General features: G+C 37.0%; 1 protein-coding gene across 2 annotated transcripts in view; it reads right to left on the bottom strand.

The window, feature by feature from the left end:
- RELN (reelin) overlaps window positions 1–18,129 on the bottom strand; it is a 548,072-nt gene that overhangs the window by 11,190 nt on the left and 518,753 nt on the right. For both annotated transcript variants that reach the window (XM_020984542.2, XM_020984544.2), the window contains 10 exons: window positions 16,365–16,540; window positions 16,087–16,193; window positions 12,341–12,583; window positions 9,994–10,169; window positions 8,122–8,195; window positions 6,369–6,530; window positions 5,559–5,716; window positions 2,358–2,577; window positions 1,546–1,743; window positions 674–772 (listed from right to left, as the gene is read on the bottom strand). In XM_020984542.2, the coding sequence (XP_020840201.1) occupies window positions 674–772; window positions 1,546–1,743; window positions 2,358–2,577; window positions 5,559–5,716; window positions 6,369–6,530; window positions 8,122–8,195; window positions 9,994–10,169; window positions 12,341–12,583; window positions 16,087–16,193; window positions 16,365–16,540 (1,613 nt within the window). The remainder of the gene's footprint in view (window positions 1–673; window positions 773–1,545; window positions 1,744–2,357; window positions 2,578–5,558; window positions 5,717–6,368; window positions 6,531–8,121; window positions 8,196–9,993; window positions 10,170–12,340; window positions 12,584–16,086; window positions 16,194–16,364; window positions 16,541–18,129) is intronic.

Below are 18,129 nucleotides of genomic sequence, written 5' to 3'. Positions count from 1 at the left end.
GAGACATAAGCATTTCAGTTCTACAGGAACTAGATTGTTAGAGAAAAAGTAAGTCATCTCTCTGTGAGGGAACATAGTCAATTGGGCTGAGAGTGATGAGACATCCCTATCATCGTTATATGGGAGAAATGATGAAGTGAAGACACACAGTTTGAAAGCTGTGGAAGAGACTTGAGAATGAGAATTTGATAAAGTGGAAGCTTTTCTGAGCTGTATTCTTCCCAGTAAAGGGAAAAAATGCTTAAGGCATCAGTGGCTAATACATATTTTTGGATATTTCTATCAGTGACAGCATAGAGAGCTAGACAGTTCACTCTTAAGTGAACATGAGTGCAAGTCACCTCATCAAGCAAGTCATGGTACATTGTTTTTCCTGTTTCTAGAGATTCCTGCCCTAACCAATTTAACACATATTGTAAAATTTTAATATGAATATATTCCTTATGGAAATTTCTAAGGCACACAGACTATTGTTTTATTTAGTTTTTTTTCTTCTTCAGTGATTGACTATAATCTATAGACTTTTTGTAGTCATTGAAGGATGTAAGCCAAAGTGATCTGGCTGAGAGCATTATTCCAGAACAGTTGTAGTTGAGTTAAGGATCATGCCATATTGAAGGAATTTCAAAAGCCCTCTGAAATGGACATGGTGTGACATGATTCAGATACTCACAGAACAACTTCGACATGGTCCAAAGCCCACTGATCATGACCTGTTCCATTGTGGCGTGGCTGCCACCAACGAAGTAAAACTCCTTTCACTCGTGCCTCCCTAGGGTTACAAACAGAAGGATAAGGCAAGTTAAATGTGGAAAAGAAGAACTTTCAGGGGTTTAATTTCTGAAATGGAAACATCTCAAAAATAGAGGATTTGGCTTAGCTGGAGTAATAGGTACTACTATAAATATTCCTGAAGGTTTAGAATCTACTTGAGGTACCAGGGTAATATAGTATAGTGAAAAGATGGGTGTGATATCGGAGGACCTGGTTTCATATACTGACTCCTATATTTGAATGTTTCCTTGGCCACATCATTTCATCTCTATGGGCCTCAGCTTTTTCTCATCTGTAAAATGATGGGTTTAATCTATGTGACTTTACAGGTGCCTTCCAGCTCAAAGTCTTAAAATCTTTATATTTCCCTAATAGCAGCTAATACAGTGATAACAATAATCATAAACAACCAAACAGCAATGTAATTGTTTCCCTTTTTAATTATTATTCTTTATTACTTGTTTACTGGTCAGTGTTAGAAAATAGCTGACAGCTTTTATTTTTCATTTATTTGTCTCTGCCTCTCCCCCCAGCAGAAGATTACAATAGGTATTTGTGATAACGTCTTTAGAAATCCAGTACATAGGGGCAGCCAGGTGGCACAGTGCATAGAATCAGGAGGACCTGAGTTCAAATGTGGCCTCAGACCAGACATTTGACACTTATTAGCTGTGTGACCCTGGGCAAGTCACTTAACCCCAATTGCCTCAAAAAAAAATAGAATGGCAACAATGCTTTTTTTTAAAAAAAAGAAAGAAATCCAGTACTTACAATGGAACATTATAGGACACTCTTTGGGCTTGTATAAAGTCCTTTGGCTGATGCTGTGCGATGACTTGCCAAGTGATGCCATTATTTACACTATATTGGAGTAAAACTGCCCTGTCCACGGTGTTGGGGTCACTCAGATTGGTATTGCAGCTGTCTGTCTGTGAGGTACTCCCGATTTGTAAAACAAACATTATTTTGCTGTAAAAAAAACAAAACCCAGGGGAAGTAATTTTTAAGAAAATTAAAGTAAGTATTAAAGTTGGTTTTGCATGTGTGTATTTCTCTTGTTTCAAAATCTCATAAAAGAGAAGCATCCAGTTTTCTGACATACATGTTAATGCTGCAGTCTGTTAAATTTCTATTTAGTAATATATCCTAAATATCTCACAAAGTCTAATTTTGTATTTTAAGAAAAAAATTTTGATTGTTCAATTTATGTGTTTGTTACATTTCATGCTTTAAAGCTTTGCTGAAATGCTGCAACCGTCTATACTTTTTGTGCACTGAAAGGCAGCATAAGTCAAACTAGCCACTGGGGATGTTAACATGACAATGAAATAAAAATATCTTCACTCCTAAATAACTACCCCTCAGCCAATGTGTGCTGAGAATTGTAAATAGATTCCAATAGTAACTTAAGTATAATTGGGAAGCCAGGTAAGCTGGGAGGATATCCTTAAGTCCAGCCGTGTTTGGATTAGCTGCCTTTAGATAATATGTACTTGGGATCCACCCCATTACATCGTTTAGAGGAGAACTGGCCCCTTATGCAGCACACTGTTTCCAGAACTGAATGTAGAGTCATTTATTACCTTGCTCGAGTGAGGTCCAGTGGTTTTGTAACAGCTTGCCTTATCTGACATCCATTAAAGTACAGTGAGTCTCCATGGGCATAGGGTGACAGCTGTCCACATCCATTTCCAATTACACCACCTTGTATGGTTTCCCAATTTACTTCAGTGACTCTTTCTGACTCAAAATTGTCCTTAATGTAACTTGGAAGGTCATGACTAAAAACAGAGCAGTCATCTCCTAGAGGAGAAAAAATAATCATTGTAAGAGCAAGCTGGGAAAATTACCAGAGAGCGGGAACAAACAAAATCAGGATTTAGTACATTATGATTATGACTAGGATGACAAAATGTGAAGCTTTGTTTCTTCTTTATTCAGGACATTCTTTTGGGGTCGTGATAGTCTTTAGTATGTAAGTCAACATTTTCTAAACTATGCAGTTGCCAAAGCATTTTTTAAAATGTGCCTATTGATCAATTAAATGCATTAAAAATATTATATCTCTGGAATTTTTATCTGTCATGTAGGCTGATGGATGTTGCAGAAGAAGTTGGGGTATAGCTGCTTAAATAATAGTTACCTCTGCATTGAGAGTCCTACCTTGATTTAAATGGTAGAAAAATAGGGATGTTTTTGATTCATTTACTTTTCAGTGTCATGTGAGTTGCAATGGATCCTCAAGACTTTTTTAATTTGATTAAGTGCCTAGTAGGTGACAGGCACTGTGTCAAACTCAGGGAATATGAAGAAAGACGAAAATAAGTTTCCTCAAGGAGCTTACACTCTAATGGGTGATATACAACATCTAAGATCTATACCAAGCAGACAGAAGGTAACCCTAGAGTTAATCAGCTCTTATCACCCTCATTTCCTTTTTTAGCTGTATATCCAGTTGGTACTTGAAGGATTCCTTCCAAGTCAGGCTAGAAAGCAAATTGTCCCTAGCAGCAGACTGTCTTTCCCTGTGGTTCCCATTCAGCTCTTACTTCCCTTTTGACCATGGAAGCAAAATACTTGGTACGGTGATGACATGGAAGGAACATTAGAGAAAAGAATGCAAACCCTGCTTTTCTACCTCCTAATCCATCACTGCAAATAAGAAATTGAGTCCCAGAGAAATTCAAAGGTTTGCCCAAGTTCTTATAGCAAATCAGTGCCATCAAATCTGAGACCCAGATTTCCTAACTCCCAAATCAAGGAGCATCCCATTGCCTCCCAAGAGAATCCATTATCTTCTTTCAAGGGTAAGTATGGGAGCTATCCCACCTTCACCCTTTACTTCTCTATTTTTTATCCAACAGATTGAGTTCCTATTTGGAGTCTGAAAAATTGGCACAAAAACCATGATTCTTCTAAGAATAAGTGTGACATTTATGCCTCTACTCATCATGTAGAATTTGTAGACTTGTAGACAGGGTAAACCCAACTACAAATAAAATGAGATAGATATTCTGAAGATAAAAAAATGATAGTGGAGTTTTGAAAGTGAGCTCCAGAACTATGCCTCATTTGTTTGAAAATAAAATTTGGCAAACAGGCACCAGGAAAACCCTAAGCTAATCTAATGCAGGGCAGCCAAGTGGTACAGTGGATAGAAGGCTAGGCCTGGAGTCAGTAAGACTCATCTTTTTGAGTTCAGCTCTGGCACTACATAAATATCACGATTATTCCCTAGAGCAGAGGTGTGAGGGGGTTCGAACTGCAACTGGTAGTAGGAATTGAGTGAACTGCACTGACTCCATCTTGGGGTTAGTCCAATTTCTGTCTTGTGAGAAAACTGTATTCCATTGTAGTAATTGAGAAGACTTTGTTACATTGTTTGACCCTAGTCCTGCATGGCTAGGAAGGTGGACCACTTCTGCTTACTGCTTAGAGACCCTTAACTAAGGACCTAGGTTATGCTGACCAGAAAACCCAATTGGATCCAAAGATTGATACAAGGAGTTTTCTCACAGTTTCTCATCTCAGGTGACCCATATGTTTTATCTGAAAACTGGCCTCATACTGGTTAATCAGTTATTGTTTCCATGTTCCTTTAATTGAATTCAGATACTTGGGGGGAGTAGAATACCTCTGATTTCAGGGAATTGTATTTGTTTGCCCTTCCCTTCCCAACTTGGAAAGTCCATAATTTTTCCTCCAAGTAGAAATCACATCACCTAATTTGTGTCCTGGTTGTTTTCTTTTAATTCATTGGTCTTATTCAAGTAATTGTTTTTAATGCACAAAAGTCTGTCTGCCCCTGTATTCAGGTCCAGCCCTAAGCTAAAGAGGTCTGGTCCAGATCTGGTAGGCAATTGGCATGCATTGCTTAATAATCAATATGCTCAGAAGCTCAAACCTTTGTTTCCTCAGGCATTTCATCTTTCACCTGCCAGGGGTGTCAAACATGTGTCCCATAACACTCCCAAGTGTAGCTGAGCCAGATTACAATGAAATTGAGAAATACTTAACAAAATAAATAAAAATATAACAAAACATAGATGACATTTCATTTTAAACTAAGTCAATATGTACAGATTAGTAGCCTCCGTTTCTATGTGAGTTTGATATCACTGCCTTACAGAGGTAGTGTCAAACTCAAATAGAAACAGATTCCTGACAGCACACTGATTTAGAAATATACCTTTAACATTATCTACATTGCATTGTATTTTTATTTATTTTGTTAAACATTTCCCAATTACATTTTAATCTGGTTCCCAGAGGAGTTTTCCTGGCCCTTTGACAACTGGCCTTAAATTTGATACCTCTGCCCTAGAGGATTTAATCCTTTCACCCCTCCAGAATTCCTTCCCTGAGGTCTTGCTGTCCTGATTGGAGGCTGCATCATATCTCCTGCTTCATCTAGGCTTAGCTCCAGCCATACTTCATTTCACTCACTAGCTATTTTTCTTGCCACCATGTGAGAGTATTCTCTGGCCCTTGCTCCCTACATGCTGCCCATCCTTGTAACTTTCTAAACCAAAATAGCCCTCCCTGGTGGCTACTCCTTTATGTCTATTTTTCCCCCATTAAAATGTATGCACCTTGAGGCAGGGACTGTCTTTGGTTTTGTGTTTGTATCCCTGTCCCCAGCATTTAGTAGAATGCCCACCATATATAGTAAATGCTCAATAACTTCTTTTTTAGTTATTCACCCATTCTTGTACAGATGTTAAGAAGGCATGGATTTAGACAGTACACTGACTGTATTGGGAAGGAAATTCAGGAGTTCTGACCTTGGAAACTTTCATCACAGATACACACAGCTCCAGTTGTACAGTATCCATGGCCACTGCAGAGTTTGGGGCAGGCTTCTCCTATATAGACGTGATCAATTCCCCAACTTTGTTTTTCAGTCTCTTCTCCTTTCTGGATCCAGCGAAACTGTGTTGCACTATAAGGGAAATAAAGAACTATTATTACACAGAATTATTATGTAGTAACAAGGTCAGTTTTCCCAGAGGAAATCTCTAGAGTGATACTGATATGGTATTTTTAATTGTGTAAAAATTGTGTTTTTGTATGATAAGTTCTAGGTAACATTATCTGGGACCATGTCATTTATATAACATAAAATTCAAGGTCTAAGTTTCTGGTACTTTATGCATTTTTGCACCTGATTTCCTACTTCCTCCATGGCTATTGATTGCTTAAACTAAAACATTTCTGGAAAATACAGTCGCCAGCTTTTTATCTTAGCAGGATAGGGACTGGATTTATGATTTCATTGGTAAGGAAACTTCTGAGTGAGGAGATTTCCTCTGCCACTGTAGGTTGGTGTCTGGATTATGTGAGGTATATAGTCTCAGAGAACTGTCTTGTTCCCTGAAGGCATAAGTGATATATCCAGGGTTACACAGCCAGTAGGTGTCAGAATTGGGACTTGAACCCATGACTCTCTAGCTCCTAGGCTACTATCAACCACTTCATACTGTTGTTTGAAGATTAAAACTATCTTTTGCTTTTTCAGACTTCCCCACAGCTTCAGATGAGCTTTTCAGGGTTGGTCTGACAGTTCCATGAGGAAATGACCTTATGGAGCCTACCTAGAAGACACATGATCAGGCAACTGGATGGTTATCCTCTTCCAACTGGAGCTGTTGACGGAATTATAGATAGTGGCTTCATGGAACTGGAAGGGAGAACAGCCAATGCTGTTTGAAGAAGAAGGAAGGCATTGTGTCTGGACAAGCTGCCAGGAATCGGATCTACCAAAAAAAAAACCAAACCAAAAACCCAAAGAAAGTACATTAGAGTAATCTTAAAAAGGAGAAAGGCAGCAAGCCTGACTAATATGATAGTGGTGAGTTTGAGATTAAATTAAGATGATTTAAAATTTTTGGTGCATTTTATTACAAATGATGAATAGACAAATTATTATTTTAATGCAAGATAGGTTTAAATTTTTTATGATCTGTGTAAAGCTATAGAAAAGATTACAGTTTATTTTAGTAGTTATGACATTACTCATGACAGATTTCACCTGACCTTTTCGGTTTAAATATATTTAAGCCCATAAGCAAAATTCTCCTTCAAAAAATGTTTCACTCAAATGGAAACTCCAAGTTACCAGTGATCTCTTAAATGCCTAATTTGTGGCCACAGTCCTCATCATTCTAGACCACTCTGTGATACATGATGCGTTGACCACACAATCATCCTTGATACCCTCTCCTCCATGGACTTTCAAGACACTGCTTTCTTACTCTCCTTGGTTGTGTTTCAGCCCATACATATGGGAATACCTTATCGCACTGCCCTTGCCTCTTTTCTCTCTATAATCTCTCCCCCTTGGGGTTCTTTTTGGAGACCATGTACCTATGGAAATGACTCCCAAATCTCCATATACATTCAACATCTTTCTCTTGAGATTTGGTATAAATCACCTACTGCCTATTAAAGATTTCTAACTTTGTCCCATAGGCATCATAAACTCAGTATGCCCAAAACAGAACTTATTATTCCCTTAACCCCCAGCCTCTACCTTACCCTAATTCCCTTCCTCTAGAGAACACCACCATCCTTCCAGTCAACCAGATTACAAACTTGGAATCATTTTCAATTCTTCATTCTTCCTGTGATCACTATCCTAGTTCAGGCCCTTGCCACCTTGCTCTTGAATTATTGCAAGAACCTGCTATTTAGAGCTCCCTCTCTCTTTCTTGTCTCTCCCATCCAGCCTCCATATAGCTGCCAAATTTGCTGTATCACTCTCCGGTAGAAGAAGCTTAAATTGTTCCCAAGCCATTGTAGGATAAATATAGACACCTCTTTTTTTCATTTAAAACCCTTCACAACCTGGCTTCAGCCTCCCTTTCTTGTTTTTTTGCACATTACTGTTCTACTTGGTAACACTCTTAAATACTCCAGCTCTTAGCTCTGTGCCTTTGTTCAGGCTTTCCCAAATTTCATGCTTGGAATCCTCTCCTTCCTTACCTTTACCTTACAGAATCTCCAGATTTATTCAAGGCTAACCTCAAGTGCTATTCTGATTTCCCTACAGTTGCTGGTGACTTTCCACCCTGGAAATTACTTTGCATTTATTCTACTTATATTTTGTTTTTATATATCCATATTCATGTTGTTTCCCTTTATTAGAAATGTAAGCTCCTTGTGGGTAGGAATTGTTTTTGTCTTTGTATTCCCAATATCTACAATGTGCCTGGCACACTGTATATACTCAATAAACATTTATTAAATGAATTAATAAAGAAAGCTTATAAGAAATTCTATTAAACTTAGATAAAATTTTTGGTCTGTGGGCTAATTTTAAATTGAATAATGAAATATTTCACTAACCTTGTATCCTTAGTATATTCTAACATTACAGAGTGGAGGTCACCACAAGAACTGGCTTCACATCCCACTACAATCTGAAACAAATGTGAATGGACATTTAATATCATGAATTATATAGCACAATATGCCCTGCTTATAAATATTTAGAAAACATCAGTAGCCTGCTAGGAAACCACAAAGATTCATAGTTATCAATCTTATTAAATAAAAGCAATTTGGGAATAGAAAGATCAGAAGTAAGTTTTTCAAAAATTACTAGTTCTAGTTATGTAACACAATCCTTTTTTTTTTTTAGGCATCTGGGAAAGGGAGAGAGATTGACGTAGACTAAAAGAAAATAATGCTATTCAAAGAGAAAAAGTGGTTAGAAAACTACAAGGAGAATTATGGAACTGCAGTATCATTGCTATTAAGGGAAGAGAGGATATTAAGTACTGATGGTCTGTGCCATCAGGAGAATCAATAAACATGGAGACAAAAGAGAAGTCATTGAATTTACTGATAAGGAAAGAGCTATTTTAGTACCAGTGGTGGGGAGGCGGTCAGATGGTGAGATGATGAGGACTGAGTGAGGCATGAAGAAAGGGTTTTTATGTACTTTTAAGGATGGGGGAAATAGGCTTGTTTTGTAGATTAGGAGGACGAAGCTAGAGGAGGGGAAAAGATTGCAGAGGAGTGGATGACTGATGAAGCAAAGGGGAAACATGAATAAAATTCAAGGTGCAGGTTCAGGGGTTAGGCTTGGGAGTGAAGACAACCTCATTTTGATACCATGTATCTACTTTCTCATCTGAACCAAACATGTATGTACAGACTTACTAGGACTTTAAAAAACACACACTTATGTGTTGTGATCCCCTATAGGACTTTTGGACATGAGCATATGTGGAATAATGTTTGGAAAGCACTTTACTAATATTATGTCATTTGATGCTCACAATAATCCTGGGATGAAGGTGCTATTGTTATTCTCATGTTTATAGATGAGGAAACTGAGGCAGTCAGTTTAAGTGACCTGCCCAGGGTTATACAGCTAATAAGAGTCTAAGGCCATATTTGAACTTGGATCTTCCTGACAGCTAGGGAAAAAAAAAAGATGAGACACTGCGGCACAGGAAATGACATAAAGAGAAAGAAAAGGAGAGAGAGAGAAAAATGGAGGCCATGAAAAGCAGAAATATAAAAAGTCCAATTTGAAAACGAAAAAAAAGGAAAGAAAAAATTTATAGATGGAAACAAAAGTTCCTACTAAGATTTTACACAGGTAAGTATAGAAAATGGTAATCCAGTTTACAAGTGTAAAATTTGCTAAGTAGGCATGGTGTACATTTCTTAATGGTAAGATGGTTCAGATTTCTTGATACTTTTTCAAACTGATCCCAGAGATAGTACCTCAATAAACTATTTTTCAAGAAATGGACTGGACCTGTGATTTCCCTGAAATAGGCAATGCTTGATCTGGGAATTCCCCCTATTAATACAGACCCTGAACTGCTTTGCAATTTGTTGTCCTAATGAGCTGTGGAGGGGAGTAGGATTGGGGGAGCAGGGATGGAGGTGGGAGTGTACTGAAAAGTTAAGAGACTTGACCGAGATCATGCGGCCAGTATCAGTGTCAGAGGCAGTACCTGAACCCAGGTCTTCCTGACTCTAAGGCCTGCTCTTTCAATTTACTCTTCCAGGTAGTATCTTTATATAAACAACTGTGCTTATTCAATAAAAGTATCTTTGAAATATCCTACCATGGGACTACATCTCTTTGAGTAAATAATCAGCGAATGAGTGGATGAATTTACTCCTCTATTTTGAACAGTATGTGGGCCTTATAAGTGATGCAATGACAAACCATCTTGAGGAACAACGTTCTCTTACTTTAAACTGTATCATGTAGCCTGGCTGTATAATGAGCTCTCGGGAGGAGAGAATGTTGTCAGTCTTGTCCTTTTTCTTATTTGGCCAGTAGAGGTGGAATGATGGATTTCCACAGAATCCTGCAGTCCTGACTGCATTAGGGTAAAAACTCCAGTTTTCTTCATGAGAAATGCCTTCTGTTATGGAAAATTGGAAATAAATTACCTCCAAGTTTCAAAGAGAACTGATGATCTGTCCCTCCCTCCCATCCACCCCTACTCCAAGTTTCCCAGACACCAAGATTAGTAACTAAAGTTACCCTTGACTCCCTCTCCCTCCTTACCCTCAAAATACAATCAATAGCCATGTCTTATTGATTCTACCTCCACAGCACTTGCATCCACTTACATGACCAGCAGCCAAGTTCAGGACCTCATTACCTCTGTCCTAAATATTGTAATAGCCTTCTAATTGTTTTTTTCCCCCCTGATTCTACTCTTTCCTTTCCAAATCTACTGTCCGCACAAAGTAATCCTCCTCTGCCACACCTTTAGGATGAAATGCAGACTCCTCAGCTTGGCATACCTTTCTAAATTTATTTCATATGTCTCTCCATCACTCTGTACCTCCAACCATACATTTTCTTTCTATCTCTGTGTATCCAAGCAGGCCAAATCTGATGTGTGGAGTGCACTCATATGTTCTCTTCTTCCTTCAAGGATTGACAAAAGTACCATTTCCTCCATGAAGCCTTCTCTGATCTCCCTAGTTCTCAGTACTCTTTCTTTTCTTAAAATTAATTGTATTCTGTCTTTTTTATGTATAAGTTGTATCCCTATTAGTATAATGTAAGTTCTTAAAGGGCGGTATGTGTGTGTTTTTGTCTTGGTATTCCTAGCACTTAGCTTAAGAAACATTTATTTTTTTCATACTCTAGCAAATTTATCTGTATTTAGTTTAGCTCATACATTTAGTGCCATGGCAAGAAGTCAGGTCAAAGAAAACATTTAAGTTCGAGTGCAATGATTACAAAACCATTATGTGGCAACATATTAGAAAATTATGCTTGATGATCTTTTATAAAGTAACAGAACTGTAACTATGTGATAGCTAAATATGTTACAGCAATACAAAAATGATCAAACTAAAATGATTTCAGTGTATTTGCTGTAGTTAGCCTTTTTCTTAATGAATGCCTTTCATGACTGTTATAGCATACTTCACAATTCCAGGTGCCATCAATTTATAAATTTCTGCCTGTAGAAGTAAGATAAAATGGTGAGCTTAGCCCCTATGTGAGATCCATTCACCTCCTATTATGTGCTGAAACTACCAGGGCAATCACCATTTTGTTCAATTACTTTCCTCAGTCCCTGAAACACTTATTAATAAGAATGCATTGTAATACTTTTTTTGCTTGTTTGTTGAGGTAATAGCTTTCTATGGAGTATATTGTAACCATTTACTTTCTTACCTTGCCTGTTAAAAAGTGCAATATTTTTTTCCTTTGTAACTTTAGTTAGAAGCTTTTAAGGGAATTCTCAGGATAATTATTGGAATTTGCAATGAGCAGGCTGCCTATCTTTAGATAACAGTTGCCTCCCAAGGTTACTAAATGTGTGTCATCCTAGATAATTAGGAGGAATTGCATAGTACAGGCCTCTCATCCAGACAACAGGCTCCTGTGTCTAAGGCTGCTGAAGGCATTAATTATGTGTTATGGCCAAGATGCCCAAAAGACCAATTGTGAGTCTGAAAGAGTGTTCACAAGTTCATTCATCTATACTGTGACCAATCAGCGCTTCCCAAAGCTGCTTCAATGTCATATCAAAAACAAACATTTTACTGATAACAGTGTAGGAAGCAAAGTCTTTTTTTTTTAATATATTGATACAATTTCCCTAAAGTTTTATTATTTCTAACCCTTCAGAGATTTGAGTGTGGGGACATGAAGACTCAGCACGGGCCTGATAGGATTTTGGAGGTAGTCAGTCATGTTACAACAACCTTCATTATCCTCAGGCTTATTTAATGGGTAGTTTTATATCATTTAGTAAACCCCAGTTAGATATAGAAGTTATATTGTAGTTCTGCTTTCACTTCTTAGTGGCCTAAGTGGTAATACTATGCATGATACCATCAACTTGACATTTTTTGCTAAATATTGGGGAATAATAAAGAGAAACTGATTACTTCTCTGGTTTCTGAAATTAGTTTTTAGAACTTAGTAACACTGTTACAATATTAAAATATATTTAAAGTTAGAAAATATATTGAGAAGTATATCATCAGTTTATCAATTAAAGTTTGATAAGTCATAGGGCAGAAAGTTCAGAGTACAGGAAACACTTGGTGTCGTCTTTCTTACCATCATCAAAAGTATCCACCAGTTGACTGGGATTGATTTCTGCTCCTCCAATCAATATGTTGTCTAATGCCCACTGAGCACGTTCAACACCTGAAACCACTATCCCATTGTTGATTACAAAAGGCTGCCACCATCGAAGACGTGTTGTATTGGTTAGGGCATGTTCTGGAAGAAGTATGTAATCATGTCTAACAGAAATGTACTTCTGGTAATCCATCTCATGGAGCAAGGTCCAGGTAATTCCTGCAAGAAAAACAAGCAATTAATGAAATACTTGTTCTCACATTTGCAAAAATAAGCACATTTCTTATAGTATAAATAGTCTATGCTTCTGATAGGTTCTCAGCCAGAGTACAAAAGAAGTAGTACTAGGTGTTTTCACTAATTCAGTATCTTCTACCTTAGTGTAAGGGACTACTTAATAAAAAAAAAACACCCTGATGTTTATTTGGGCTATTTTGAAACACCAAGGCCATGGAATTGTAAGAGTAATTAAAATAAAAACTATTCTATTTCACATGTAACAAAAGAGAAGGAAAATATCCCAAAGGCTACTATATTATTTCTTTTTATATATTAGAGTTCTAGTTATACTTTATCAGAAATAAAACTATATTAGTAATTTATAACATTTTTATGTAAATATAACTTCTAGATTTTTAAAAAATAAAATTTTTCATTAATATGCACAGCCTTACTAGGATTTATGATTATTCAGCTAGAGACCATGCTGAAATTTGTCTCTGCATCATCAATTAAGTGATCATTTACTGAAGAGATGAATGGCGCGCAATGATTGGAGAAAGAATTTTTAAGTCACTTAAAAATGTTAGCAAAAAACAGTATTAAAAGTCTACGAAATATTGGATTGCAACTAGATTTATTATAAGAGAAATGAACATGCATGTGGAACCCTAAGCCTGGGCAAAGAGTTCACAATCCAAACAGAAGCTTAGATATTTATGAAATTGTGACAAAGAGATGAGGAGAATCATGAGTAATTAAGATGGCAAAAGCAGTATTCTTTTTCCTTGAGAACTGCTAGACTATAAAGATATAATGGTCTGCTTGTCTACAAGAGTCTCAGATGCAAAAGCAGTTTCCCAGTCTAGCACAGACTGGCTGGCACCTGTCTTGACTCCCAAGGACACACAAAGAGTCCAGTTTGGGGTACAAACAACAAATTATGTCAGCTCCGGGGTGAGGGGGTTGGTCCTTGTTCAGGTCCTCCTGCATACTTTGGGTCCAGTGTTTCTGGAAAATGTGGCAATACAAAAAGACAAGTTCAGGGGACCCCTTAACACAAGATCTTTTCAAATGTCCTCCAATATTGTATAAGCACTTAAACATTCAATCATTAAGCAAATTTTTTTTTCTTTTTATTTATGTGCAAGGCACTTTGCTACTGGTGATATAAAAACGAAGAAAGAGAATACATTCATACTTGTAATTAGGAAGAATATAAGAAGGAAAAATGTGAAAGTGGTGAGAGGTCCTAATAAGGTCTGATGTTCAAATAAGCTATATACTTTTTATACCTATGGTAAATCAGGGAATCCTTCATAGTAGAACTGGTATGATGAGGTTGGATTGGATTGGAAGGATGGGTAGGTATTAGGAATGGGAATTTCAGGTAAATAGAACAACGTGAACCAAAGTATGGAGTTGAGAAAGCCTAAGACACAAAGTGTCCTATCCTGTGCAAGTAGTGCAACACGTACAAAGTAAAGCAATGGGAAATAAGGGTGAAAAGTTATACTGGGCCCAAACTGTGAAAAAAATTAAATGCCAGGATAATGAGACTGGACTCTGTTAGGGAATAAGGAGTCACTGAACATTTCTGAACAGTGTTGGGGATGATATGACATGAGGTATGTAGTGAAATTGATCTGGCAATTGTCTATAAAATTAGAGGTGTGAAGATTTGGAGCCAGGAAACTTTTACTATAGCCTATGCAGGAGGCAATGAGAGCCTGTACTTGAGTTATTGGTAGCAATTTGGCAATGGCAAAGGCAACGGATATGAGGGAGGTTTTGAGGGAAAAATTAATAAAACTTAGTAACTTGTTGAATGCATGGAGAGAGGAGTCTCTTGTTAAAGGTAACAAGAAGGTTCTTGAGCCCGAGTGACAAATAGTATGATGGCAAATTAACAGAAATGAACAAGCAGATTGGGAGGAAGAGAAGGTTTGAAGGGCTGGGGAAGGTTTTGCAGATGTTGAATTTAGAGTACAAAATCCATGTAGATGTGAAGTTTGGGAGAGAAGTCAGGGCCCTAGGTAAAGATTTAGAAATCATTAATTAACACAGACATGATAGTTGAAACAATGGCAGTACTGCAGATGAGGTCATCAAGGAAGAGAGTGTAGAGAGATAGGGAAAGGGCGAGATCAAAACCTTCATAGATGTAGACATTTATAAGTGAGAGGAAGAAGGGAATCTAAAGAAGGATGGACCAGAAAGATAAGATGGGGATGAGGGTAATTCATTGTTTAATAAGCCAAGGGAAGAGAGCATTTTAATCTAAAGCAGCAAATGTAGTAGAAAGGTCAAGGATTAGAAGACTGAAAAAAAAGCAATTGGATTTGGTGACCAGAAGGTTGTAGAGTAGTTTCAATATAGAGATCAAAGGAGAAGCCAAATTTCAAGAAGCTAAGGGAGTGAATGGCAACAGTGAGAGCAGTCTATACTTATAGGTTTGGTCATGAAAGGGAGGTGATCACTGGAGGAGGTAGGTTTGAAGGAAAATGTTTCGTTCATATATAGGGAAGGCCTGGGCATGTTGGTATGTGGAAATGAATGGGCCATTGGGAAAAGTGGGGTGTCTTAAAAAGAGTGATGGATTTGAAGTTAGAAGGCCAAGGTCTAAATCAGAGATCTGAGATCGGCTACCTTTGTGACCTTGAATGAATTACTTAATTTCCCTCAGCTTTGTTTTCTATAGCTATGCAATGAGAAGGTTAGACTAGATGATCTCAAAGGTCCCTTTCAACTCTCAATCCCATGATTATTATTAAGAATTAAAGATTCAAGAGAGAGGGAAAGATGGATTGAGTAAGGTCCTCAAGGAGAGATCAGGGGCACAAATGGAGGTGTTAGCCCTGCAAAAGAAGAATATCATAGTTCCCTAAGGAAGAATGAAAGTAGGAGAGGGATGGTGACCAATTAAATTCCCAAATAGCTATTCTTATCCATTCATTAACATGTAGACTTTTATTAGGCAATATTGCATGGAGTTATTTTAGATACTTGAAAGTAACAATGCTAGATTTCAATAAAAATACTCAATAACCCAAGCCTTTAATAAACTCAAGCTTCCCTTCCCCTGATTAGCTTGAATTAGTGTCATTTTCTTATACATCTTTATGTCTTTGATTATATGTGTGTTTTTTCACTGCACAATAGTTAAGCTTTTTCCTGATTTAAAAATTCTTCTTTAGATGATCATACCAAAACTTGTTGTTTTCTCTGTTCATAAAATATATAATTTAAAAAAGTATTTTTTCTCAACCTCTATATTTTTGGCAACACATTTGCTTATGGCATATGACATAGCGAGGAACTGATATGATATTCAATTGAGACCCATAGTTCATAGATTTGTAGTTATCTGATCTGGTATCACTCTCCTACATACTCTGAAAAGCTCCCCACACATACATATATCTATGGAGCACATGGTACTATGGAGCTTTGTAGTGCATTATTTTCAGTAAAAGAATTATTCAGAGCATATTGAAACTTGCCTCCATCAATGGAATAATCCAGTAGGACTCCTTCTTTCCTGCAGGTCGGCCGGTGACAAGAGGTCATGTTATTTTCACTACCGATTCGTCCCCAGTATTGCAGAAATCTAAATGGAAAAATAGCAATTGGTAATTAGAATGGTTATATAACAGGCCTTCATTATTTTTTCCAGAATTAATGTTTTGATCAAGTATTAAATAACATTGTCACCCTTCCTCATCCATGCTTTGGTTCCCATTCCCTATGTAAAATTGCAAAATCCAATAGGATGACATACTTTGCGCCCCTTAAATCCAAATCTTGAGTGATAGCTTGTCTCACAGTAGATCCTCCAAAATATAGTGCAGTATCTTCTGCAAGAATCCCACACTCTGTACAAGTACTTCCACCTTCCAGGGACATCCATAAGTCAGGTTTGATTTCTTCACTGTCAAAACGTTCCTTCAGGAAAGTCTAGAAAAATAAGCAGGATGAAATCATTTTAGGGGCTGCTAATCAGCAAGTCCTAAGGGGTAATTATGACAATAGAAGTAAAAATCAATACCAAATTAGAATAAGATATAAAAATCAGATTAGAATAAAATGGATAACAGTATTATTATTTAAAAAGGTGGTTGAAAATGTCAGAGATAGCCAGTCTATCTGCCTACTTTCTCACTGGTATAACATCATTTTGAGAATGATCCATATGTGTAATTAAGAGACAGCCCTTGAAGAAAATACAAGAAGGGAACAGGCAGGCTTTCATGGATAATTTTCTATATTACAGCATATTTTCACAGCTACATAATTAATTGAAAGCTATAAAAATACAACATGCCACTGTGTTTTCTGTTTGTTGGTTACAAAAAAAAAAGGATTTGACTCAATAGAGTAAAATGAAGTCTTAAAGACCATCTTCCAATAAAAGTGTCTCCTATACACAGGGTGATATCATACAACATTCCTTGATATATTAAAAAAACCCAAAAAGACAACTTTGCTCAACAATCATCTATCAATATAAAATAAGATAATGTGCGCTCATGAAAGAAGACATGGAGGATCTCCTATGTAAAGTCCAAATGTAATAGGGATTCCCTATGTGAGGTTTTCTAAATGGTTTTGTTTATAGATGACATTCTATAAAACTGCATCAAGCCTTTGAATATCATAATTCTCCTCAAAGATATCCAAAACAATTCAAAAACATTTGGCCTATCAGTCATATAGGAAAAACAAAATGGATGAAAAGTTCCCACTTCCAAGATCATGAAATAGAGTTAGACAATCTATTGACTTGATCTATTGGTACATATATTTTGGACAGGCACTACAAATGCACGAGAAGATAACGATGTTTAGAATTGTGTAGGATAAAAAGAATGGTTTGGATTGAATTTGGCAATTTATGGCACTGTACATTGTTTGAATTGGTACTTGCCATAAAAAGCCATCTTTTTAATACCTATATCTCCCTACTCATGTTTTGTGGATAAGAATCATGGAATATTGCAGATTCCAAAGAATTAAAATTGTTGATCAACCAAAAAGCAACAGAGATATACATATAGTGGATGCAGGAAGGCTGAAGCATATTGTCAACAGTGGTTTACAGAAAGAAGTGGTTAAAAAAAAGAAAAAAGACAACAACAACAGCCCTCACCACATTTAGGAAGTGTATAATCAGAAGAGGAGGGGGGTGAGAGTGAAAGATTACAGATGGACACCCTGAATACTCACAAAATGTTAAAATATGTAGAGCAGGTGTTTTTAACCTTTCTTTTGTGTTGCTTGCTCCTTTGGCATAGTCTGGTGAAGATTACGGACTTCTGTCAGGATAATAATTTTAAATGCACAAAATAAAATGCATATGGTCACGGAGGATCCCAATTATATTGAAATATGATTATCAAAATATTTAAAATAAATTAGTGGACCTCAGTTTAAAAATTCCTGTCCTAGAGGGATCCCTAGCCTGTGGGCTAGTTTTTCTGTAGAGGGTTTATTAAAGAGCATTGACAAGAATGCAATAGGATGAGCCTTGGATGAGCTATTATCTG

This window comes from Phascolarctos cinereus, unplaced genomic scaffold, assembly GCF_003287225.1.
Source record: "Phascolarctos cinereus isolate Bilbo 61053 unplaced genomic scaffold, phaCin_HiC Scaffold_1;HRSCAF=81, whole genome shotgun sequence".
Taxonomy (NCBI): domain Eukaryota; kingdom Metazoa; phylum Chordata; class Mammalia; order Diprotodontia; family Phascolarctidae; genus Phascolarctos; species Phascolarctos cinereus.
Note: the sequence above shows the minus strand (reverse complement) of the source record. Positions and strands in the feature narration are given on the sequence as shown.